Below are 26,615 nucleotides of genomic sequence, written 5' to 3' on the forward strand. Positions count from 1 at the left end.
TGGTGACATTTAGAAGAAGAATAAAAATGGAGATGGCTTATTTCTGGCCTGAAATGGAATCTATTAGCTGAGCAGTGTGACAAGGGGTAATTAGTGAGTGATACGTTATTTTCTGTTGTTCTACAGCCAATAGAATGCTTTAGTTGATGTACTATAACAGTAGAGACTACTGGAATCAGACCTTCAGGAGGCAAATAGGTTTATTCTATTTTATACTTTATGTTTACTGCTTTCTGGCAATATTGCAGTCATTGTAATGATTTGAACTAACCATGCTGATAAATATGTAATTGCTCATAAGACATCTCTTAAATTGTGTGTTACATGTTTAAGATGTAGTCTGGTGTAGCTTTTTCACTCGGGTTTGGTCTCTTGCTATTTTTAAGAAATGCTTTGATGTAGGAGCTCTCCTGTCACACGTGAGTTTTGCGAAGTCCCCAGTTAATGCCATTATCGCCGCTGGCTGAGAGCTCTGAGGGAGAGCACACTGGGGCTGGGGTGCGCGGGGGCTGCCGCTGCTCCGCTTCCTCCTGGGGAAAGAGAATTCCGGCTCCTGCTCCGTGCCAGAGTAAATGGAGGCTGGTGCTGCGCTGCCAGCCGGGGGATGGGAAAGGGGGTGCGTGCTGTCTCACACGGACCTCCAGGAGCGCCACAGTAAGGGAGCTCTGGAGCCCTTATGCTCCAGGAGTCCCTTTCCATCAGCCCTTCTGTAGCATCTCGGCACATTCGTGTTCAGGGCGGTGCAGGATCGCGGGGAGTGCCGAGATGCGGGTTACACTTGCGAGCCTTTCCGTCCCCCGGCACTTCTCTAAGATGGTTGTGCATCAGGGCCCGCCCCGCCGCGCAACATCTCCGGCGCTGCACGGCCGGGCACATGCGGAGTCGCGGGTGCCCGGAGCCGGGCTGGGAGGCGCCCGGAGGTGCCGGGGAGCGGGGCCGGGCCGGGCCTGGCGGGCCCCGCGCTCTGCCGGCGCTCGGCGCTGCCGCTCCGCCAGGCCGGGCCGCGTGCCCGCAGTAGGGCGGCGCTGGCCGGCAGGGGGCGCGCGCGCGCGGCAGCGGGGAGCGCGTGTGGGCGGAGCGCGGCGGGGCCCGCCCGGCGCGGGGGCGCGAAGAGGGAAGGAGGGCGGGATTGGGGAAGGTCCCGGCGTGCCCGGCCCCCGCCCGCTCTCCCGCCGGGCGCCGCGGCCGCAGTTACTTAGCGGTTGGGAGCGGGCGCTGGCTGTGGCTTTCTTTGCCGGGGAGGGTTTGCCGCCGTAGTGCGCGACGCAGCCGCTCCTCGCCTCGCCATGGCTAAGGAAACGAAGAAGCCCTTCCGCCAGAGCATGGCCGAGTGGCGGCAGTTCATCTACAACCCCAACAGCGGCGAGTTCCTGGGGCGCACGGCGAAGAGCTGGGGTAAGGGCTGCCGCGGGGGACAAGGGCGGGGTGAGGCGAAGCCGAGGGGCGGCGGGGAGCGGGGCCGAGCGCGGGAGGTGGGGGGTGCGGGGGCGGGATGCGGGAGGGCCCCCGCGGGGATGCGGGGACGGGATACGGGAGGGCCCCCCGCGGGGATGGGCCGGAGGGCCCCCGCCGGCATGAGGGGACGGGATGCGGCAGGGTCCCCGCGGGGATGCGGGGGCGGCGCGCACCAGGTGAGGCGGCCCGCGCGGTCGCGGCGGCGCACGCGCCCCGGTGCCCGTTACAACCGCTGGTCTAAAAATAGCTCCGTCCGTGACAGCGGGGGTGGGGGTCGGGGGGAAGGGGGAGTTCCCGGGGCGCGTCCCGAGGTGACTCAGCGCCCGCCCCGCAACCGGTGCGGGCCCGTGGGCTCCTCTCCCGCCCGCTCTGCCGGGGGCGCCCCGGGGGCCGCCGCGGTGCGGCCGTGACGGGTTTCCGCCGCGAGGTGCGGGGCGGCCCCGCCCGCGGCATCGCCCGCGCCGCCCGCAGCCTGCGCGTGCCGGGGCAGCTCCCCCGCTCCGGCCGTGCCCGAGGCCCCCCCGCGCTCCCGCGGCGCACGGAATCCAGAATGAATGAGCGCGGATTGCCTGTGTACTTGGAGCCGCATTTCGGGAGAGGAAAGGAAAATCCCCAACCCCCCTCCCCAAAAGTTCATGAGCCCCAATTCCAGAAAGTGATCGTTGTGTGTGGTTGTGCGTCATCGTGCTAAATTTGTTCCAGCGAAGGGCTTCTGGGCCTTTTATTTTCTTAAAGGAAGCTTTAAATGAAGGCTCTCCAATAAAGCCTGTGAAGGCAGTGTTTATTTTCCTATTTTCAGGTAGTCATCCTATTGCTTTCTTCTGAGCTGGAAAGCATGTTATCGTAATCTGGTTTCTTCCAATAAAAATATTTTGATTTTCCGAGTGTGTTTTCTCATATTAAACAGTTGTACAAATGCTTAATATTAGGATGTTTCTTCAGTCCTCATGGGACATATTTACTGACTTCAGAAAATGCTGCGTCTCCTCCCAAAACTTGGATGTAGTTGGGATACTTAATAGTTGTGCTTACAAAACCAACAAGGCTCTCAGCGTGGTGTTAAGGAACAGGCCAATACATCCTTGGCCTTGACACGATCTCAATGAACGCTGATGTTGAAATAGCGAGGAGGAGCTTTAAGCGGACAGTGCTTGGGGTGTGCTTTCTCTGCCGTGCCAGTATCTCCTGTCTGTCAGGAGAGGGCCCGAGCTCTGACAGGAGTTCCCCTCCATTCAGATGGAAATAAGAGCTTGCAGCTACTCTGCCAGTTGAATAGCAAAGGATAGGAAATTTCCACTATGCTGTTGTCTAGTGATCTTTCTGTACAGGCAGGTTTCCTCAAGTGCGTGGGCTGGGTGTGTGGATTGCAGAAGTCTGGCTGTGTCATGAGTCTGAGCAGCACAGACTGTAGATATGTTAGAAATAGCTTGCAAGTTTTTTGGTTGGTTTTTTTTTTTTTTTTTTAAGTGGAAGATGAAACCATCTTCTCTGTTTAAACCTATCTAGTGGAATAAGTCACCTAGGATGTTACTAGTTCATGTTAGACCAAGGCCAATAGATAACATTTGAGGTTGAGATGACTTAGTTGGTAACTGAGTTTCCACAGTTGCTTGAGAAAGTATCTACAGACAGTTTGAATAATTTTACTTCCTTAAGAAGAAAAATTATAACTAATAATAGTTATAATAACTACTTACTTAGTAGTTTAGGTGATTGGCATGTGGTTACTACTGTATACCATTTTTTCAGTCTGGGCATCAGGAAGTGGATGTTCAGTAACACCATATTTTCAGTGTTTTGTTTGTTTTGGCATTCCACGATTAATATACTGTGCTTATTTAATTTAATTATAATCTTGACTATTTTGGAGCGTGGTGTGTGGCTTTCTGTTTAGTTTAACTTTTTGATGGCAGGACACTAAGTGGGTGGTTCTGTTGGCACGGAAGAATATGCAGGGTTAGTTCTCCTGCTCCTGCAGTCGAGGTGTGAGCTTAGAGCTCTCTCACCAACTACAGTTGCTTTTCTGTTGCTGGTTTCTGGGCTGAAAGGCGAGGACACAGGGGAGGGGAGCTCTGGTTGCCAGCCTGCTGGGTTGTCCTGTCTCCAGGGACAGCACGATGAGAATTCAGCTGGCTCTGGTTCTTCTGTGCCTATTTCTCTTGTCTCAAGACAGCTTCCTCACAGAAATAAGACAGGAGCAGTAGAGAAGCCTTTAAGTAATTATTCACAGTATGTGCATGTTTTCCCTAGTCTGACACAGTCTGAGGGGCTTATGTAAATGGTAACTGCAGGGCAGTGATTCTCTGTGAATGCCAATGCTGTGGCATTGGAGTACTCCTCTATCTGCCGTTTCCAGTTCAGGGTTAGTGAAAAGATCAGACACAAGTGATTCTGTACTCATTTGTCATGTAACAGAGGTTGCATTTTAGAGTTTGGTAAAGAGTTGCTTTTTACACCTTGGTGAAAACTGGATAATATGTCTCCTGCAGAAGAAAATTGGATTTTCACCTTTTTTTTTTCAGACTTGAGGGATACTTCAGTTTGAATCTTTCACAAGTTGATATCCAAACCTACACACACTCTCCCCCAAACTCTTCTATTTTTAATTACTTGGCATAATCATTTGTTGTATTAAAAGAGACAGAAAATACTGGGAAAAACTGCTGACTTGAGGCTGTGCTGTTCTCAGCAGCAAGGCTGAGGGGTGCTGATAGTCCTCGAAGAGGTGATGAGAACAAGGGTGGGTCTGGGCTGCAGCCAGCGTTTAATCAGGTAGAGCAGAGCAAGGAGGATTCGGCAGGCTGCTGAGTGGGGCCTTCTGCCAGTAAAAGGAGGATCAGCATCAGTCTGCCTGTACTGGCCAGGTGCTGGGTCTGCCTGGAGTGAGCAAGGATAAACAGCTTGTGTTGAGATGCTCACTGCATGCTCAGGTGTGTGCATTGTCTTACAAGAGAGTTAATTCTATTCACATAAGGTTAATAAAAAAGAATTTGTGCCAAAAAAGAAGGGCAGTATAGGCTGTAGCAGTACTTCATCTCTGGTCGCACTAGATGTCATGTCAAGTGTATTTAAGCCTTTCTGTAAAGCTGGTTGTGTCAGGGTGTTCAAGGTAGAGGTGGCATTGCCTTGAAGTGCACAGAAATTCAGACCTACTGAATTTTCTTTTGAATTCTTAGTTGTAATTTTTGGTGCTGAGATATGTGGTTGTAATTACAAACAAACAAAGACCCCTGCCAGCAAAACCCAGCACCTTATTTCTGGGAAAGCTTTCCACCATGTCAATGGAAATACACTCTTGTTGGCCACCATGACAAAGGATCTCACTTTGCTTCTTTTTTTTGTCTTCACTAAATTCCTGGTTGGAATTCAGTGAAGACAAAAAAAGTGCTGTCAGACTTTTAACTGCTTTTCTGACATGGTTACTCTGTCTTCTTTATTGGTGTTTTGAGCAGAGATTTACTGTCATTTAGCTTTCTTCATGAGTAGTGTAATATTAAACATTCTGGCATCACTGTCTGCCATTGCAGTAGAGTATTTTATTTTCCTTGGCTCGGAGCACTCTGAAAAAAGGCATCTTGCTTTGTCTTGTAACAGATCTCAGTGTGCTCTAGTAGTACAGTAAGTGTATTTTGTGGTGGTGGTGGGGTGTTCTAAAATCTTAATCCTGGCATTAGACCCTGGCTTTTGGGATTCTTTGCAAGTGTTGCACTTGACAGTTTTTATTGTCTCCTTAGGTGTAGCTATGTTCTGTGTGGTGCCCTGGCTTATTGTGACATAAAATATAACATGGCACTGAGGTTGTATTTCTAACTAGTCTTTTTCTTCCTCCCTCTGCTGTCACCCAAATTTGGAAAACAGTAATTCTTGAGTGTCTAAGAAAGAAGATTGAAACATGAATAATAATTATTTAATGTGTATAGTTAGATTAAAGTAAGGAAGTCTTCTGCAGGTGGATTAAAACTCTTGATATTCCTGGTATTAGTCAGTAGGAAGATCACTTGAGTGTTTAAATCCCACTTGTTAAGGATTCTGAAGGACAGTCATGCAGGTGATAGGATCCGTGCAGCATGGAATCCAACAAACTATAAAAACAATTTAATTTTTGTTGTTGCAGGTAATGTTGAATAGTTGCTACCCTGTTTGTGGGAGTGTTTATATTGATACCTGTATATATCTAACTAAGCATTATGTACAGGTAGATTTGTCAGTCTGGTTTATGCCTGAGTAATGTGCTTTTCATTGCTTTTGCCATGTAAAGTTTGGAAAGCTTGTATTCCATGGAAATGATGGCCAGGTATGTGATATCTTGCATTCACCAGAGTCAGAAATTCTAATTTTCACAGTGGAGAAGTGTTTTGATTCCTGCAATTGAATTCCAGCTAATGACAGTATCAACATGTTGGTTCAGAAATTGAAGTCTTTCAGATTTGACTTGCCTGTTGATGTGGTTAGGATATGAAGAAGTGGTTTTGTGCTGTGATGCCCTGCAAAAAGGAATAGCAAACCAAAACAACTAGGTAAACTGTAATGCAGAATTTTGGTTTTGAGTTTTTCTTGTGTTATCGTTTTGGTCTACGAGATGTCGTACAACAGTTGAATTGGGTTGCATGTTAGATGTGGAAGCTGGACTTTGTTTGGAGGAAATATGGAAGATAGCTTTTCACTGTTGCTTGGGTACATCTTGTTTCCTGACAAGAAATCCAGTGTTATGTGAAGTTATTTTGGCAGAGTTTCTTGACAGGTTATGGCTTGCTCACTGTGATTAGCTAAGGATAATTAGTACTAATAGGCTCACAAAGAGCAGCTTACTCAGTTTGGAGCTGTTGGAAGTTGCAGAGGGGATTTTTGTTGTTTGTTTTTTCCCTCTTTTTAATGTGGCAAAGAAACGTAAATGGGTCAGTTGAGTGGTCAGCGTTCTGCAGTGCATTTACAAGCTGTATTAAAATAAATATTAAACTTTGTTGGGCTGGGGGAGGCTAGTGGAGCTTCAGGGCCTTGAGTAGAAGCAGCCTTTCCAGCCGTGTTCTGCTGCCCATCCCTGGTGCTTGAGCTGCTGCTGGGAGCAGCGGGGCTGGGGAAGGTGCTGCTGTCACTGCAGTCTCCATCACGGAGTGGGGACCCTGTTAGCCCTGTCCTGGTGCTCCCTCCAGGCTGAGAGGGGTCCCAGCGCTGTGCAGGTGGGTGGGACACCTGGGACCCCACGGGGAGAGCTGCCCCTGTGGCACTGCCCTTCAGGGTCGGGAATGCAGGGGATGTGGTGGTGCTGGCCCAAAGCAGGGCTCTTCCTAGGGCCTTGTCTGCTTAGAGCTGCACTCCATGGTGCTCTGATTGCCCACGTTATGCTCATCAGTTTTTTCTTGTTCCACTGAAGTTTGGCATATTGTTTTAGAAATTAAATATGAGTGTATTCTGAAATAACTCCCCTGGTTGTCTTGCTTTTGCTCTACTTGCCACAGCAGCTGCTTGTCTTGTCTTAAATGTCAAATTCTTCTGTTCCATTGGGACTGTTTGATGAACATCTCGGTCACTTGATGGAAAGTGTACTGTCTAGGGAGTTTGGGGGAAGTCTCCAGTAGTTGATTAACTTGTATGGATCAAAATGAGAGCTGACCAGAGGTTTTGTAAGGGAGCTTTTTTGTTTGGTTGGTTTTATAATACCAAGAACACAGTGGATATTAATCAGAAGATCCTCATTCTGCTTTAAATCCAGTTAAAGCAATTACAAGCTTGTAGGTAAAACACATTGCTGCTGTGCCAAATACAAATGCAACTCTTGTAAATGGCTTTGTTGACTAGAATTTCTACTATTTGTTTTTATGTTCTCATTTTAGCAGCTCAATAGCTTCTAAATAACCTTAGCAATCATTCACAATAGATGTCCAGCTGTCTTGTTCATTATAGAGTAATCTTGTTTTTGTGTTTGCATACTTTGCTACTTCTAATTGCTGCATAGAATCTTGCATCGTGGTGGTTTCAAGTGTATTTTAAATGGCTGATCATTTTCAGGTTATTGCAGATTGGTAGGTAATTTCATCAATGTGTCAGATAGAAAACTAAAACCAAATGGAGAATCCACTGACATTCAGCTGATTGCTGTTGAAAACTTTAGAGTAAAGAATTTGGAAACCATGTCATTATTTTAATAGATGTACACAGAATTCTTTTGGGAGAAGTAAAACGGGTACTTGGATTTTTAGCAGTCATGGGTTTCTGGGTACCGTATTACACTAGAGACTATTTCCTTGCAAAATGCAAGCATGGCTTTTGGGACAGGAGCCAGGGCTTAGGCTTCCTTCTGTCTTATTCCAGTGGCAGTACATAGCACTGGGGTACACTTGTGTTTGCTTTTGCTCTTTCCTTTTCTGTTAAAGGTTAGAAAGTTCTGCACTTGCTTCTGTCAAGCGTCAGTGGTAGGATGTTGCATAATGGTTTTGAGGTGCATTTCTTCATACCCAAGTTGCATGTCTGGCTTCTGATAGTGCCCTTATGGCTAGAATATCCAATAAAAATGGAATTTGTGTCAACATTTGGTTATGGTTTTGAATTAGAATGGTTTTACAGATGGCTCTCAGTCCAATCATCCAGTCCCCTCAGTACTTTTAATAGCTCCCATTCTTTTTGACAAATTCTCTGCATGTGTCCTTAAGTCTCAGTCTTAGAACAGAATCCCACACATTTATTTAGGTTGCTATCGAGTGCTCAGTTAATGAAACAAGTTGAAGCTGGTAATAATCTGTGTATTTGGTGGGGTTGCTGGGTCCCCGGGTAGATTGGTAAAGCAGGTGTGTGTGTGTTAGGCTGGATAAATCTGGAGAGAAGGCTTGGTTTGTTTTCAAACACGTGGCAGAAAGCATTTTCACCCTGAGAAGTATCTTGTAACTGGATGTGTGTGGAGGACTACTCTTGTGTGGAGTTCCCTCAAATATCAACTATGTTATTAAAGCAACAATTGCTTCCTCCCTGGTCTGGATCCAGTGTAATAATTTTATCTTTTCCCTCAGTTCTTTCATCTTCCCAACAACCAGATACAAAGCTCAAATTCTAGTAAACAAGTGACAGTTTTTTGGTTTTTTTTGCAATGCACTGCTTAGTAATTTTTGCTAGCTTTCCTATATAGCCCAAAGAGTGGTTTTTAATGCTTCTCTCTTAAAAATAGAGATGCCAAAATGGTCTATAAGCTTTAAGAATCAGAAAGTATTAAGAAAACCTCTTTGTATGCATTATTGTTCACTGTGCATTACATATGTATGCTAGAGGCATATTTATGACTACAAACATTGTATTGCTAATTTCCCATTTCTGATTTTCAAAATATGTAATGGAATTATATGAAACAAAAATTGTAATTTTATCTTTTTCTTTACAGGATTAATCTTGCTATTCTATCTGGTATTCTATGGCTTCCTAGCAGCACTCTTCACATTCACAATGTGGGTTATGCTTCAGACCCTGAGCAGTGATATACCCAAGTACCGGGACCGCATTTCTAGTCCAGGTAACGCTGTATTTATTTTATTTATTTCTTCATTAACCTCTGTCTGGTTTAACAACTGAGTTTCATTTGAGAGCTCTTTGGAAGTATGAACCTCTTATGGGAAATTGTCATTATTCAGTTACTTGCAGGTTGCAAAGGTAAAACTTGGTGTAAGGCAAGTTATATATGTTTATAGCATAAATTCAGGCAGTAGCTTTCTGTGTGGGTTTTTTTGCTAAATTTTGCTGTTTTTTTCTTTAGGCTCCTGTCAGTTGAATTTGTCATGTAGACCACAATTGTGCCTGCAGATCCACGCAGCATGCTGATGTAGAAGTTATAATTTATAATTTAATCCAATTGCTGTAAATCTACTTTAAACCAGTTCTCTTGGATCAGGTGGAAGGCCCCCTTGATTAGTGTTTGATACTTTGCAGAAGGTACAGGAAGACTCTACAGTGGGTGTGATCTGCTCAAGAGCATGTAAGGACTGTGGGATAGAGGCCTTTGCAGAGTTTTTATTACAGTATTAGATAGTTCCCAACTGACATGGAAAGTCTGGATTTCAGGGATTATAGGGATAGGGATCCACTGGAGTAAGGGCCCTGTTTAGGATGAAGCTAAGTCCCTGTAACACGGAGCTGCCACTGAAAGTGCTGTCTTGCTTCCTTTGTGTGCTGCCCTCCTGCCTCACTGTTGGCTGCTCCAAGGAACTAATTGTAAATTAAAAAAACCAACCCTGTACAAATAAGAATGAGAAATAAGGTGCTTGTCTTCACCAATATAATAATATATGGGGGGAAGTGAGATGATGTTATTTTTTAAAATACTTTTTTCCTTTTGTTGAATGTAAAACTCTTAAAATGGAACATCATCTTGCAGCTGTATCCACACTTAAGATGGTGCAGTGATCTTTGTGGAGCAAGTTGCAGTTGGGCCAGTGTGAACAGAATTTGTTTTGGTGTAGTGTTCTGGCTTCTCTAACAAGTGTCATATTGTAAGGGATTTTGAGTATTTCTGCTGTTTTTTCAAGCTAAGAAGGGGCTAGGTGCTCTAAAGAATAATAATTAAAAAAAAAGAGAAGAAAAATAAATGAGGGAAGAAAAAGGTGGCTTAGTTGACCATTTCTCCCCATTCCCATTGTGTCTGTTGTGGAAGTCAGAAGCATCATTGTGGATGAAGCTGTGCATAGCTGTGGCTTAATGCTGGGCTTGAATGACATTTCTTCTCTCATGTAGTTCAGGGTATTAATTTTCCTTGGCTTTGAAATAAGTCATAAGGGATGTTTGTTTTTAAAAGTATATATGCTGCAATAAGTTTTTAATTGAAGAATTCCTGTAACATTTCTGAATTGAATATCTTTATTAACCATGTCTTTAGTAACTCATACGTTAAAGTTAATCAAGTTGCTTGTTTCTGTTTTAATGTTTCTCCTTAACTCTGTTGTTTTTCATTTGCAGTGAGACATGTAATGTTCCTGGCTGTAAACTTAAATTCTTTAAAAAAACTAAAATCTACACACAAAACCTGGATGCCGTAGGTCAAAGGTTCTCTCTCCTCTTACATTAAATGTACTTGGAAATCTCACGATTGATTTATTTTACAATTGATACTGAATTGCTTTGTACACTGGGATATAATAGTATAAATCAAATCCAGATGATTTTAAAACCTTTTTTGTTAAATCCCTCCTGGAATTGTAAAATAATGTAATCTCTTTTACAATCCTAGATGTGATCCTATGCTGAGGCTGTTAATTCTGTTCCTCTAGAAGTGCTCAAATCCTGCATTTCTCACAATCTATGCATCAGTCCTTAAAATAGCTTCTTCTGTAGAATTTATACCATAGTTTTTAGGCAGAATGTAATCCACTGGAAGTGGAGCAGTCCCCTCTTCCTGGGATGTTTCTGACATTCCCCTGAAGCAGTAAATCTCTTCAAATTATTTTTTTCCTTCATTGACGACTAGTTTAGTTATTTTGTCATATACCCTTTGAAAAATACAATTTAAGTCCTTCATTTACATTATAGTTGTGTAGATAATAATCTCTTATCCCCTGAAAGCTCCTAATGTGTAAAACCCCTCCAGTGATTTTTCAGCCCTGCTACTAATTGCCTTTTATTTTGTTGAATCCCAGTTCACTGTGAAGGCCAGAAAATTACTGTAATGGTACAAAGTAGTCTGCAGTCAAAATATGGACTGTTAGTCATTAAGGCCTTTACTTGGTGGCTTCCATGGAAATAATTTAATTGCTGTTATTGCAAAAAAGAGGGTTTTTTTGGAATCCTATAAAAGACCTAGAATAAAAGACATTAACTTGTATCTGGGTTTTTTAAAGCTGAAGAATATTTGTTGGTGATGAGTTTCTAGTATAGATGTTTATTATTTGCAAGTTGCAAGTATTTGTAAATAGTTTCTGCCTTTGGATGAGAAGCTTGGCCATTTCTGTAGGTAAATCCTTAATAGACCTGGGCTGCTGAAAAACACTCTTGATATACTTTTCTGAACCTTACTGTGATGGTTAACTACAGTAGCCTAACTTTATCTTACTTTCTTAAATGTTTATTTTTTATAAAGATGGCCTGTTTTTATTTTTTTTGTGTGTGTGTCTGGGGGGTTGTTGCCATCAGGTACCTGTGTGAGTGCCAGTCCCTGGTGGCCCAGGCTGGGTGTATCAGTGCCCCTTTTGCTTTCACCTGCTCCAGAGAAATCCCTGAGATTGAACTCTGCAGCTTTCTGGGAAGCAGGGGCACTTCAGCTCTTGAGAGGCCATGCTCACTTTATTCCATGTGTGCCTTGCCCATCCTCCAGCTGGGGCTGAGTCCAGCCTTTGGTGGTCCAGGGCCGGTACCTCCTGCAGCTCTGGTTCCTGCCCAGAGCCCCCAGGGGCAGCAGAAGGAGCTGGAGCTCCCCCAGGACACTGTGGGGCAGCTCTGGAGCTTGGCTGAGCCGTGCCCTGGGCTCTCTAAAGTGTCCCTGTTCTCCATGGGACAGGTGGCACCTCAGCTTGGCTTGAGGAGATGGAGACTGAATACTAACTTGACTTGTCTGTTTTGACTGGGGTAACTTTCAAGCCACCTTTATGTATAATCAAATTTTAATTTTTTTCCCCTGGGTTTCTGGTACAGTAATACAATCCTAGCTTCACTCTGTATTGCTTAAAGCTTTGAACTCTTGCTTGAAGTGAAGGTTTTCTGGGTGTGCTTTTGGGTATTTTTTCAATTATTTTTAAAGCTTAACTTGCTGAGTGTGGAAAGTGGATCAATAAAAATCTTTGATTGAAAGTGATTAAACTGCTGATTTTGCTTTTCCTAATCACTTGGTTTGGTTTGTGAATTGCAGTTATGCATTGGGTTGGATTTAAATGTTAATTAATGTAATGCTGATTTTGATTATTGGCTTCAAACACAAAGTACCTTCCAGTACTGTAGAGTATAGGGGTAACATTAATGTTTCTTTACAGATAATAGACATTTTCCAGTTTATGGATGTTTGAGTAGGGGTTAGAGTGCTGAAGGAAGTATAAGTTGCTTAGTTCCTAACTTAAACTTTTTCTTTTTAAGGACTTATGATTTCACCAAAGCCAGACACTGCATTGGAATTTTACTTTAATAGGAGTGACAGCCAGTCATATTCAGAATATGTTACTACACTTCAAAACTTCCTTGAATGTAAGTTACTTACAATTGCCCAAGTAATTTAGGAGTCTTAATCTTGAGTACATTATTTCATTTCTTGCTTGTAGTTACTAATTGCCAATGCAGACTAATGCAAGTTCAGGGTTACTGTAGATATATGTGTTATAAAAGTCTCTATTTTACAGAAAATGGTGAGTAAAATGCCTGTACTGGACAGTGAGCCTGAGCATGAGGAATAGTCCAGTACATAATGGAGAGTTTTGGGTGATGTGGTTATTTAAAAATACTGTAAGATGTAGAAATTACATATGCCAAAAGAATTTAATTTAAAATAACATAGGTCCAAATACAAGACCTATGTTATCTGATTAATCTTAATCTAAATGATTTGGTAACTGAGTGAGAGTACTTCAGTCTGAAGAACTTAGGTGTCTCTTTGAAAAATGAGGCACACAAAGATTAAATTAATTGCAATTTATTGATTTTTCACTCTGATACACAGTATCTACACACAGAAATATTAAAACACTGAATTTAGAACATGGAGAAAAGCTAATACAGGACAAATCTGAAGGGTGGAAAAATCACTGGTTTGTCATACATTATTTCACGTATGTGCCTATATGTACACTTATTCTGATAACATGGAAATCAAATGAAAATATTAATAAGTTTAACCCCTCAGAAGTTCTAAGTCAGAATGAGGAGGGTGCTGTGAAATCTCACCTGTGTGCAAGAGTTGCTTTGTTAGCTCCAGCTGTGTTTGAATCTCTCCATATTCACAGTTTTGGTGCCTACTAAAAGCTTCTCTGAGTAGGCTTTTCTTTCAGAGCTCTGCCAAGGGTTCCTGAGAGCAATGCTGCATTTCAGGACTACCTGCCTCTCCTGCACTTCTGTGCTCTTGCATCAGGATGAACTTTCCCTTGCTCCATGCTACCTTATTAGCTGGGAGCTGCAGAGTAAGGGAGGAGAAGAAACCACAAAGTGTCTTGAATGGGATTTATTTAACACTTGTGACAGTGTGCTCTGTGCACTTCAGAAGCACAAGAAAGTGAGAAACAACTTGAGATATTAGTATAATGTAAATTATGCTATCTGATGTAAATGTAGAGGCAATTTAATATTAATTATTGGAATACTTTCAAGTTTCCTGTGTATTTGTAAAAGAAACATGTGCAAAGGGAAAACTGGTTGAGTTTCCAGATAAAAACTTGATTGTTTGTATTTTAATACATTATTGGCTTAGCATATATAGTTAGATTATGTACAGAAATTCATGAAGTTGTGATTATTGTTACAATTTTAAAAGCAGGAAAGCATTCATTCTTCTGTAATACTCTTTCATTCAAGTACACTGTTACTTGTCTGTAGGCTTTGAAAAAGTGTTTGTTAAGATGGATGTAAGATACAGTGCTCTGAAAATACTTCCTTGAGAAAACTCTTAGGGAAGTAACATGATAATTATTTCTATAGGCATCTGCAGGTTTTGGCTGGTTATGTGCTTTATAGCATTGATTTACAAGCTGGTTTTGTTCCATAGCATACAATGATTCAAAGCAGTCACAAAACATAGACTGTACCCGGGGGAAGATCTTTGATCAGAGCGAGGCTGCTGTCAAAAAGGCTTGTCGGTTCAACCTCTCTGACCTTGGCCAGTGCTCTGGCAAGGAGGATGCAAATTTTGGCTATTCTAAAGGAACTCCCTGCGTGCTTGTGAAAATGAATAGGGTAAGTGCCTACTTATCTTTTAGCTCTTAGTACAAGTGCTCACAACTACTGCTGTATGAAAAGATGACTGTGGAAAGGACTGAAATATATGTTGAGTTTTTTACCCAAGGTATTTGCATTTCTTGAGGAGTGTAATTTACTGAAACATTGAGCAATTCTAGAGAGTAGTATGAGGTGACCTTTTTAAGCATTCTAATACCAGTATTGGCTTTGATGACTTGAACCAAAGTATCTGAATCTTGTTTTCAGAAGTATATTGTTCTTTGCTTTTACTTACTGTTCTGTGAAACAGATTCTAGACCACTCTGCAAAGTAAAGTATTCTACTTTGTTTGTGTTCAGAACTCCAGTGTAATAACTCCAATCTAATGCATTCTGTAACTCTTAAACTATGAAAGGTGAGGAAAACTACAATGTATTTGACTTTTCAGTGATGTCCTGTTACTCATTGATGAATGATGTACCTGTTACTTGAATTGCTAACTGGTTTGAGCCATTAAAATTACATGCTAAATGTAAAATAAGAAAACAGTACTTTCTGTTACTACTGTAATTATTTTGAGTTAACCTGAGTAAACTATTTGATTTAACAATGCTTTAAATCTTAGTCCTAGTTTAAAATTGTGTTCAGATGAAAATTACACTAGATACACTTAGTCCCTGTATGAACTCATATTTAGTGAGGGAAAAGTTCAATTTCAGTCTGTAAATATTTTACCTTTGTCTCCTTTAGATAATTGGATTAAAGCCTGAAGGAGAGCCACATATACAGTGCACCCCTAAGGTCAGTTCAGAATGTAAGAAATAAGCGTGTTATTGATTTTCCTTGTGATTACAATGAATAATGAAGTATGATTTATTTCACTCTTCCCTTCTTATTAGAGATTTTGTACTTTTGTTTGTGTTTTTCATCTTACTGTATGTCTCATTTAGTTTTAGTGTCTTTAATTTCTTCAGTGTACCTATAGAAACATTTTTTTGGTTGTTCCTTCATTCTTAGATGTTTGAACTACCTGATTTGGTTTAGATTTGAGGAAAATGCATACATGTGTATTTGTGGTCTTGTTTATTTATTTATTGTGAGTTATATTTTGTTTTCCCATTTCATAACCTCTATTTTTATTTTTTCTCCATGCTGCAAGTGCACCTTATACAATATTATAAATGATGGGTAAGACAACTGTGTGTGAAAACTAATGTTACCACTCAAGTAAAAGTTGCCTTCAAATCAAGTATAAACTACTTAAAATAACAGCTAATCTTTGCATATTTGTTATGTACCAATGGATTTACACAATGTTTTATTGCAATTATAATAATTACTTTGACTTATGGGTGTTTTCCCTAGACTGCTTGGGGAGCAGTGAAACAGTTGGTAAGTTTGTAGCTTGAGCAAGGGGCAGAGTCCTGGCTTTTAGCTTCTGGTGACTGATAAAAGTGTTAGCAGTTAATGAGACAAACACTTGTAAGGGTTTCTGCCTTGATCCTAGATAGCTGTGGTAGGCACAGATTTTAATACTTGATTTTTGTCAGGTCTTGATCTCTCCATGACAGTCCATAGCAAGCAAAGGTGATTGTTCCTCTTCCTTGAGACTGATTTATTTGCTTCCATTTACAAACCCCACATTCTCTTGAACAGAATAAAGCAATTAAGCTCCTTCTACTTCTACTAGTACTCTTTTTTCTTTGACTTGTCTAATTTATAATTTTTGCAATGTGATATTCCAAACTAGATAGAAGTTTGCCTCTAGCTGAGGTATTGTTAATGACTGCATTTCTCCCTTTGTGATCACGTTGAAAGCAAGGTGAATTTGCTGTTTGTAATACACTAGTCTGTATCTTAATTGTTTGACTATTTAAATCATTCTTCTGGTTATTTCCCAGTCTGTATTTGTAGATGTGATTTCTCAAAGTTCACAGCTTTGAAAAACATAGGGCTATTTTTGGCCCTCCTCTGTCATTTTTTGTGATCATTTTAACAGGATCAAGTTCTTTGAAGTGTTTTGCACTACTTAGCTTGGTGCCATCAATGAATGAACTTGGGTTTGCCTCTCAAGTCCATATTGAAACATGGAATAGGATCCAGAGCAGTCATCTTAATTTCCACCAGAAATGCCTTGTGAGGTGTTGAGAACTAATGTTTAAGTGATTTACAAAATATTGATGGCAGTCCTATTTTATGATGTAATTCTTTAACTTTTGTCTATGGATGCTCTAAGAGACAGTAGTAAAAACTATACTAAGCAGATGATGCTCCTTCTTACCTTCTTAACTGGTCTCACTAGCAAAACAGTGAGCGTGATAACAACTTGGTTGATCATGGTGGCATTTTTTGCTATTTTTTTACCCTTTGGGACACACAGAAGTGATTTGTGTGTGTTTTCTTGCATCTCCTTTCTATAAGTATGAAGTTCTGCTACCGTATCCTCTTAAAATTTTTGTGATCTACACAAGTGTGATGGTTATGATTTTAAAAATGAGTCATCTTAGTAGTTCTTTAGTGACTTCCAGGGAAGTATTTGTCAGGTTTTGCTGCTTTGAATGCATCTATTTTATCTTTATTAGCCTATTCTCATCCTAGCTCATAATAATTTACTTGCTTAGGAAAGCTTAGGTACCAGTTAGAATTGATCCTGTAGATTTACTGTTCATTGATTTTTTATTTCCCTTTCATCTCTGTTTTTAAATATTTCTTACAATTAAGAGTCACAGAGTGGATAAGGTTGGATGGGACCACAGTGGTCATCTGGTCCCACCTCCCTGCTCAAAGAACATGCTAGAGCCCATGGCACAGAGTCGTGTCCAGACAGTTCTGGAATATCTCCAGTGAGGGAGACTCCACACACTCTCTGGGCAGTCTATTCCAGTGCCCAGTTACTGCCCAGGAAAAAGGTTCTTCCTCATGCTCAGATGGAACTTCTATGCTTCAATCCCACATATGCTGAGAGCCACCTGGAGAAGTGTCTGCCTGGACATAATACACCATCTGACTTTTCAATGGTATTTTTGCTTTTACAAGTCTCTCAAATACAAAATTAGTTCAATAGCTTCTGTCTGAACATCCTGCCAGTTTTGGCCACTTGAAACATCATTTTAAGTTTTTCAGTGTGGAATTTATGTTCTTCAGGTATTCTCCTGTGAGGTGAATCTTCTTTATTCTCCCTGCACTTTTTATATGGTGGGGTTTTTTTAATGGAAAAATTTCAGAGTCAGCACACTTATAGCTGGGGATGCTTCCCCCTGTGCCCTCATGTAGTTGAAGCTGTCATCACTGTAACTTCTGTAGATGAGGGATGTGAGTGTTTGCAGTGTCAGACACTCATTGCAGCTGGTTCTTCCTCCTAGACCCTGCAGGAGCTAATCTGCTGCAGTGTTGAGAATCTCCAGAAGGAGATACAAATCAACAAAAAGATTCTGCCTCCAAGAAGTTTGAAGATCAACATTTTAGGTCTTTAGTTTGGGGCCAGAGTTGTGCAGTTTCACATGTGCTAGAACATCTTGCAGCAGTATTTATTTCAATTTAAAACAACATCTACTGAAAACTGGTAAATTTGATGAGTTTTTTTCGTTTTTAACTAGAGAAAAGAAAAGCCTTAATTCCAAAATACATCTTTTTCTGCTGTTTATTGACCATCTTGACTTCGTGTTAGGTATCACTTTGTAGTTGACAAGAATGAAGAATGGCTGTATGAATGACATTCTGTGTGCCTTGCTTTTGTCAGCCTATTCAGGATCTGACTTAACTTGCTTTTTGTCATAGAAATCTGTTGTTTTACAGTTTCTTCTAAGGAATATTGCTCTTTATCTTCTCCATTTCTTCTTCTCAAGTGATTATAGATCATTCCTTCCTAAATTATTTCCTTGGGTCTTTCTTATATTATTTCTTTAGCATATTATTTCAACATCTGGTAAATTCTTCTTTCTAAACTGCAGTCTTAATTAAGACCCAGTTAGAGGTGGAAGCCTGTCTGTCCAGCTACATTCTCCAATTTTTAGATTTGCTGACTGTCAGCAGCTCTTTGTGGAAACTACATGATAAGCAGAAAAAGTGACACTCACTAATGGACAGATTCTTGAAGTTCTTCAGCAAATGCAGCTTGTTTAGGTGTTTTTTAGTTTGCTTTTATTTAATTGTGTAGGGATATTAATTAGGATTGCTTATTCAGGAAGATCTGGACCCCCCCCAGCAGTGTCATTAGATAGGCAGCTGCATGTCCCAGAACCTCCCTGCTATTGCACTGAGAGCCTAATGCATATATTTAGTGTATAGTGATGACTGCATGCATGCCTTGTATTTAGCTGCTCCAGAAAGCACTACTCCTGTTTACTTTGCCTATTTGCTGTTCCATATGCTGATTATTTAACCATTATTTCAGCAATATATTTGAAAAGTAAGTATTTTCAGCTGCATGAGCTTTAAATAAAATAAAGAATAATGGTGAAAATCAACATATTCCTGCTTAATAGTTATATGCAAGCTCAAGGTCCGAAATACTTAATAAACTTATATCAATGATTGCAGTAATTTAGACTGCAAAGGAATGAGAATGTGGCCATATCCTAAAAAACTATTGTATGTTCTTTTGAGGAGGTGAAAAGAAGGTAACCTTGAGCTGTGGCTTGTTCTTAAATATATTTTGATCTTACTGCAGTTGTCTTCTGAATTTTGTAGGGATCTGTTCAAAATTACAGCTGTTGTCTATGGTAATAGAGAAACAACAATGAAACTTGTTAATTAACTTTGAACTTGTGAATTACATGGAACAAACAGTGATGTTCTGAACTTGCATTTAGCATTTTGGGGTGGTTGTTTTAATGACATTTCTCTTGGTTATGCTAATAAATTAATTTATTGCAGAAGGTTGCAGATGTGGGCATTTCCTAGTGGTATAAACTTGGAGCAGCTTGTTATTCTGCCAGGATATACAGTCGTGAAGAATGTTGGGTATAGGGAGAGGGGTTTATGTATTGCTATACTGATAACCTGTGTCTGGACAGCTCAATCATACATACATATTTTGTATATTTTATGGGTTGAGTGACTCCTTAGTCAGAAATTAGGCAGCAGGTTTGTAGGTTTATTCTTTCTTAATTTATTCTTTCTTAATCCAGGATTTGAGGTTGCAGGGGCCAGTGGAGTAATAAGGCCTGCATCTGTGTATTTTGTTCCTCTGAGGTGGTGATACAACTCCAGCGACATCACCATTTTAACCATTTGGGTTTCTTCATATCTGGCCTGTGTTTGAAGGATAGAGGGCACCTATGTTACCAATGACAATGTTGCAGAGAGGTGTCTGTGGTTCTCTGTGAAACCTTGTATCATTACAAGCTTGAGAGGTGTAAAAACCTGGCTTTACACAGCACATGATTCACCAAAAATACACAGGCTTGCTTGGAGATACTTGGGATTTAAATAATATCTGGGGGGTTGTGTTGTTAAATTACTCATTACAATGAACATGCCCCCTTCCCCATTTCTTTGACTCACAAGTATGAAGGCAGGCTGCCTTTGACTCGACTGCTAATTTAAGTACTGCTCATCCTTACTGCAGCAGATGTGTGCAGCATGTGACTGTTTGCCAAAAGAAATCTGGTTTGAATTACTTTGAGTTTGTAAGTCAGTTGCCTTTTTTTAGGTATCTTACAGTTCATCACTGGGTTATCATTTTAATTTTGTGTTCACTTTTATGCAAGCAAATGTTAATTTCTGCTTTCCTTGCTGTCTGCAATTACAGGAAGAAGGCGTGGTTAACATAAATTATTTTCCTCCTAATGGCGCAATGGACTTGATGTACTTCCCGTACTATGGGAAAAGCTTGCATGTAAGTGTCCCTTAATGATGGTCTTCACTTTGTGTTTTGTTTCTGTGTGCATTTCCAGTTGCTAGTAGCAGATTCATTCTGAAGTTTGAACTTTGTAATGAGGTGCTGCTAAGGAATATTGCAGATGCAGACGTTGCACAGCACTCAGTGAGGCTGAGACGTGCTTTGGCAGCCATGAACAAACTGGGCATTGTCCTCATGGAGGAGAGGCTGTACACCAGCAGTCTGGAGAGCCACTGCTCTTTTTTGCTCATTGAAATCTTTTGGAGTCTTTTTGAGTGCAGGGAAAGGCAGGAGAAGTAAACTGTCTTCATGTTACAGTACACTTTCTAGTAGTTAATTCTTGGTGTTTCCATATAGGATGTTAAGCTCATAAGTCCTTACAGTGTTTTTGATTATATTTCTTTGTGGCTCTGCATGCCATGCTTTCTATTTGCCCTGTTTTATGAAGGACTTCAATGCAGCAGATAGGTTTGGGGTTTTCTAAAATTATTGTTGTAAAAACCCTAAACTCACTACTTTATGAACACAGTATACACAGAATTAAAACTCCAGTTTCTTTTGAAACTTGAATTTAATCTTTTTATTTTCTTGCATCAATTTGTGATCACTGTATGCAGAAAATCTGTACTTTTCAAAACAGAAAATTATATTGCCTCTTACTGACCAAGTTATTTAGTCTAATAAACACTGTTCACCATGGAAGATAAAGGTACTTTTTCAAACATAAATCTATGAGATCCATAGTGTACCATGGTGGGTGGTTGTAATTACACCAAAGTGATTTTTGTATTAAATTACTCCTTTATCAGTTATTTTTCCAGTGTACTCTATACTTGCAGCAGTTCCATAACCTTTTTTAACCTCCCATAGCTTTTAGTAATATGGAAGGAGCTTGTTTTCCTTCAACATTTCCTTTCACGTTACTTCTGGTAATTCTGGATTTTCCATTTTGTTGCCATGTTATGAATTGGTACACCATTTAGGCATGCAAATTAAAGAGAGATGATCTGTGCTTCTAGCAGCTGGAGTCAGTACAGACTCTATCCTGTTCTTGGAATGAAAGAATAGGGAATGAAAGAGAGTAGTGCTTCCCTAAGAAATGCAAAATACAGCATCTGTGCATCTTGACATGTCAAGACCCAGTTTGTACCAAGGATGGGATGAAGAACTTTACTAACAAAATTCCCATCTTGCTGCTATACTGATGGAAAATGGAAGATTATGAAAAGACACTAATGAAGATAGGCAAAACACAGTGCTATTCCTTGCTTGAATTAGGTGATTTAGAAAAAACTTTTGTTATTATTTTTAATGTTCTTTGTCATATGGAATAGGGGCTATGGTTTTAGGGATTCTTGCTTATGTAAGGCCTAATTCTCCTAACATTAGAACAGTGAGACAAAGAAGAGGCAGTAAGGAGAGTTGTGGGAAGTTTGAGTATTTGACTGCGTCTCAAGGGTCTGGATTCATTCCTTGGCTCTGCAACAGAATTTTTATATTTTATCAATGTGGAACTGTTAAATTACTTTGTTCTGTAAAGGAGTTAAGATTTGAATGAACTTGCTGCTCTTGTTCATGTAGGAACCAGAAAAATACTAATATTAATATCTACAGTTTTGTGGTCCAGGATGGTTCTTGTCTTTTGCTGCTTAGTACAACGAGCCCAACTCTGACCTTGGGGAATACTCCCTTTTTTAGATGATCTGACGTAGTCAGTGAGGATGCTGCCTCTCTTCCCTCATCCTCCAAATTTTATACTGAGTAAAAGTCCATTCTGGTATCATCTCTTTTCAAAACATCATAGAAATTTGTGTGCTCCTTTGGAAAAACCTTGATGGTGAGAAGACTTCTCTCCCTGAGGAAACATCGGAATTTTAGTTCTGATTTTTAGAAAACTCAAAGTGTGGCATCACCCTTACAACTGGGAAGTTTTGAGGGAGTCTTCCTTAGCTGCATTTCCTCCCTCCCAGTCTGAAGTTAATGGGAGCATAGAAAAATTTCTGATGTAGTAAAACTGTTATCCAATGAAAGCAGCTACTTCAGTCTTTTTCTTACTAGTACTTCATATTAAAGATTTTAGCACATCTACTTTCATGACCTCATCCTTTATAAATGAGACTTTGAGCATTCTCTCCTGTGCTTTTTGATAGAGAAGATAGCCTAAAACCAGAAATGAGTTAAAGAGTCTTAAGTTAAATGAGGACAGACAAAGTCTTAACACAAAATTTTGTTCAATTAAAGTTCAAGGATTATACTTACACAATACCGTAGTGTTGTATTTAATCCACTGACTTACATGAATTTTTACCTGGAAAAGAATTTTGCATAATCATCAGTCAGCAGTACTGACCTAAAAATATTAATAAATTATGGAAATGCTTTATGAACATTGGATACAATGCTGCCTTAACATTGTATAATAAGCTCTTATTTAATTCATAGGCACTTTACAAGAGAATGAAAGTTCTTATTGAATTGGATGCGAGGTACAATATTGGGTTGACAAAAGAATGGAATTGATTCTGCTCTCATTCTTAAATTTTAATTTTTACAGTAGTCACAAGTTGTAATTGTTCCACCAAATATAACTGCCCAGGAAGGATACTGTCAGGATGTTCAAGGAGAGGTTTCTGTATAAAGCTGTTAAACAGATAACGCCTTTCAGAATGGTTTGTTGCTGAAAAGGAAAATGGGATAGGGCAGAAGGGAAGCTGGTTTATTAGTATTTGTTGAGCCAGGCTTTTGGAAAAGAACCCACACTTTAAACCCTGCTAGAAAAGTTGGGTTCTGTAGCAGATTACATGCACCCTGCCAAACAAAGCCAAAACAAGCAGAAGAGTGGAAGACACTGATTTCTGAGGTTCTGTCATTGAAGGTTTCTAGAAGAATTGGAACTAAAAAAGGAGAAATTCATATGCATCTTGAAGATACTGTCTGTGACTCAAATTATGTTGAATATATTAGTTAAGAAATACTATGAAGAATGTATTTCTAACCTGGGAAAATGAAGTTTCTTACCCGAATCAGATTGGACTTTGAAAAGTTGGGTTCCTAATTAGCTTTTTCTTAACTGTTCTGATAGATTAAATGTTAATTTAATGCCAACTTACTCTGGTCTCTCAAATATTTTCCCCCTCTTTCTGTTTCCTAGGCTCACTATTTGCAGCCTCTAGTGGCTGTTCAGCTAGCCATTACCCCCAATGGTACCAAAGAAGAAATAGCAATTGAGTGTAAGATCCACGGCTCACCTAATTTAAAAAATCAAGATGACCGTGACAAGTTCCTGGGACGAATTGCCTTCAAAGTCATGATGTCTGAATAGCTGGAGTAAGCCCTCTCCACCAAGTAAATGTTGTGTTGTCTGTTTGTATCAGCTGGACATGCCATCCTAGGATATGAGACCACCTTGAAGAATGTTAAGGTGGTTCATGGCGTTCAGGGTAGCATAATAATATGCTTCCAAATTGTATGTTTAAATTCCCTTAAAATAAATGCCTATCCTGCTTTTTGCCTGCCCTGTTGGAACAGTGTACAGACTATAGTTATGTCATAGGGACCTGTAAATAGCTGTTTTCAAACACATAATAATGGTGACCTTTGTCCTGCTCTAAAATGTGGTTTTATCCTCCAAGTGAGTGTCTCAAGCTTAATGTGCTGTGCTCTGTAAATATTGTATTGATTTAACACTGGTTTAACTGTCATATCTCAATGCTGACACAGTTAGAGGGATAAATAATAAATGGTACCTGATTGACATAGTGATTTCTTTGTAAGAGTAAACACCTCCACCATAAATCGTGTGTATGGGAATGGGTGGGTCAGTGGATGGATGGCTGTGTGGAGATGCCTTAAATTGTAGACTGGGTGGCGTGGGAGAACTGAAGTGGATTTTAAGAGTTGGTATGAATATCTGAAAGTAAGTGCTCAACTAGTACTTTCTTGTGCTTGTCACTGTGCAAGTATTGTGTACATGTAATACTTGGTATAGAGTTTGGTGTTCTAGCTGAGGAATTGAACCTTTCTTTGTGTTGTTAATTGCTTGTAATATGTGGAGCACAAATAAAATCTACAATATTTTGAAACTTTTTAGTTCAGAAATATCAATAGAAAACAATTTAAATAGTTTAGGATCCTGGTAACAGTTGTACAACAGAGCTGCTTGAAAGAAGTGGCCTCACTATTGTGGGAATAGGCTTTGATTTTCCAATGAAAAAAATTTTGGAAGAACCTCTGTTTAAGGAAAAAAAAAGGAAAAAGAAAGGATTGTCTTGATTAAACATTCTTGTTTAATTTATATATCTGTTTTGTCGCATCATTTTAACATCTCACGTCTTCATCTGCTCTTTCATCTTGAACTTTCCATGTGTTTCATCATCATCCATTTAGAAAATTGGTGTTATCAACTGCTTTGTAGAAATACCTTGTTGACTTGGGGCTTGTTACTTGCAATGTAACCTAAAGTGCAGCTGCTAAAATGACTCCAGCCAGTCTGGTTTACTTGTGACTGCTGCTCACTTTGAACCAGGCTGAGCCATGCTGTTGGGCTGACTTGGGCAGTTGAGCTGACATGCAATTTATATTACTCTTCCCCAAGGTTTTTGTGTCTTTCTGTCTTGGGGGGGTGGGCTTGAGCTTATGGTTCACATTTTGATGTCTTCCCAATATTAAAGACCACAGCAAATCTGCATTTGTGTAAATACCTGTATGTTGTACTAGTTAGGCCCAAATTTGTTACTTAACAACTTTTATACCTAATTATTACAGTGGTTTTTAATATTTTATTTAAACAAATTAAATGAAGGATTTCTAAAATTCAAGATCCAGTCTTAATGCCCTGCTTTGTTTGGGGCCAGTCTAAGCCACATTAGTGAAAAACTTAACAGCTGTGCAAGCCTACACTGATGCACAGTTGGAGGAAGCTGCTCTTAATGGGACTTGAACAGTGTCTTAAACCTCATTAAAAATAGATTTATATTGATCTGATACCATTCAGCATGCTTTTTGTTGTCTACAAAGAAAAAGTTGTTGTTCCTACAATAGGCAATGAATATTTTTGTAATAATGGCATGCATTAATACTGAATGAGATGTTCTTTCAAAATATTCCATTACTAATGTTTTAAATGATGCACTTTTAGAGCTGGGATACCTGGCTTCTTGAAGATATGACTAATTGCTTCTCCGTGTATTAATACTGCCTGAAAGTATTTTAATAGTTGTGAGGGACCTTAAGTGTAGATGTTGCATCTGACAATGAAAAGGACTAGCTTCATGTAAAAACTTCTCACTTGTGTTCACTTAGGAATGGTAAGAAGTTCTGGAGAAACACTCAGTTTTCAAATGAGCTTGTTTTTTGCAACAATTTCTCTTTTGACTTGTCTATAGACAAAGCATGAAATGGCAACTTTTCACCAGCACTTTTCAGACAGGTAAAACTCAATAAACTCCTGTTCTCCCTAGATTCTGTACAAGTGTTTTTTGTTTTTTGAGTTGTTTTTTTTTTTTTAATTTAAACATGTAAAGATTATCACTTGGGGGGAGGAGGGGAGGAAGAAAAAACCACAACTTTTGGAAGGGTTCAGCTATCAAAATAAGCATGTAAATAGTATGTGGGTAGTAAGTCTGTTGTTAAGCTATTTAATTAAACTGAACTATTTCTAATTTTTATTTCTTTGTCTTGAGTAGGTAAAGGATACAGCAATTATCTGTAAAGAGGTGTACAGGCTATTAGGACAGGATAAAATTACTGTTTTCCTTCATATGAACTTCAGAGTAAAGGTTTCTTAGCCTTCATTGTAAATTATGAATAAAGATTTAAATTAGCTACCATGTTACCAGAAATCTGAAATGTTTAACTTTTGTACTGGTAAATTCTTACTGGGTAATTTTTAGTGCCTTCAAATCTGGAACAAGGCTGTTTAATTTCAAAGCTTAAAATGGCCAGTGTGTGTCCAAATCAGCTGAGGTTCCTTCTCCTTGCCATGCCCCACTCCCCCTGCCTCCCCCCAGGTGAGCACACACAGGGTTACAGGGGAGGCTGAGGAGAAGCTTGTCAAAGACAAAATGAGCTGTAAGGCTTTATTTACTTATTATTACTTTATTTATTACTTATTACTTTCTTTATCCAGCCTGCAGTAGGTAAGGTGATCCCTTGGGGACAGATGCCATTTAGCACTGACTAGTAATTAATTACTTTCAGCTGGGGATGATGCTGCTTGTAGAACAGTAGTAAAGAAAACTCCTTCCTTTTGTACTGAAATGTCTGCTGTAGAAGTTCTGCAGCACTGGAGAGAAAATCTGGATGGAAATGAAGAGTAGAAGGAAGAGTTGTAGACTAAAGGAGTTGTGAATCAGTATGGAAACAAAAACAAGAGTGGGGAGGGTGGGTATTGTTTTCTGTGTTTTTAATCCCCTGCACCCTGCCTCTTTCTCAGTAGGAGATTTGGAAAGGAAAAATATATTTCTCAGCACCAAGTCCTGCTGAATGATTTCATACAGTT

General features: G+C 40.1%; 1 protein-coding gene across 1 annotated transcript; it reads left to right on the forward strand.

Moving 5' to 3' along the window:
- The first annotated feature begins 1,090 nt into the window (after positions 1-1,090).
- Positions 1,091-25,574, forward strand: ATP1B3 (ATPase Na+/K+ transporting subunit beta 3). The gene is made up of 7 exons (XM_054639175.2): positions 1,091-1,395; positions 8,822-8,950; positions 12,490-12,597; positions 14,105-14,292; positions 15,025-15,075; positions 20,027-20,113; positions 23,268-25,574. The coding sequence occupies exons 1-7, from the start codon at positions 1,287-1,289 to the stop codon at positions 23,436-23,438; spliced, it is 843 nt and encodes a 280-aa protein (XP_054495150.1). The 5' UTR covers positions 1,091-1,286; the 3' UTR covers positions 23,439-25,574.
- Positions 25,575-26,615: the final 1,041 nt, after the last annotated feature.

This window comes from Agelaius phoeniceus, chromosome 10 (genome assembly GCF_051311805.1).
Source record: "Agelaius phoeniceus isolate bAgePho1 chromosome 10, bAgePho1.hap1, whole genome shotgun sequence".
NCBI lineage: Eukaryota > Metazoa > Chordata > Aves > Passeriformes > Icteridae > Agelaius > Agelaius phoeniceus.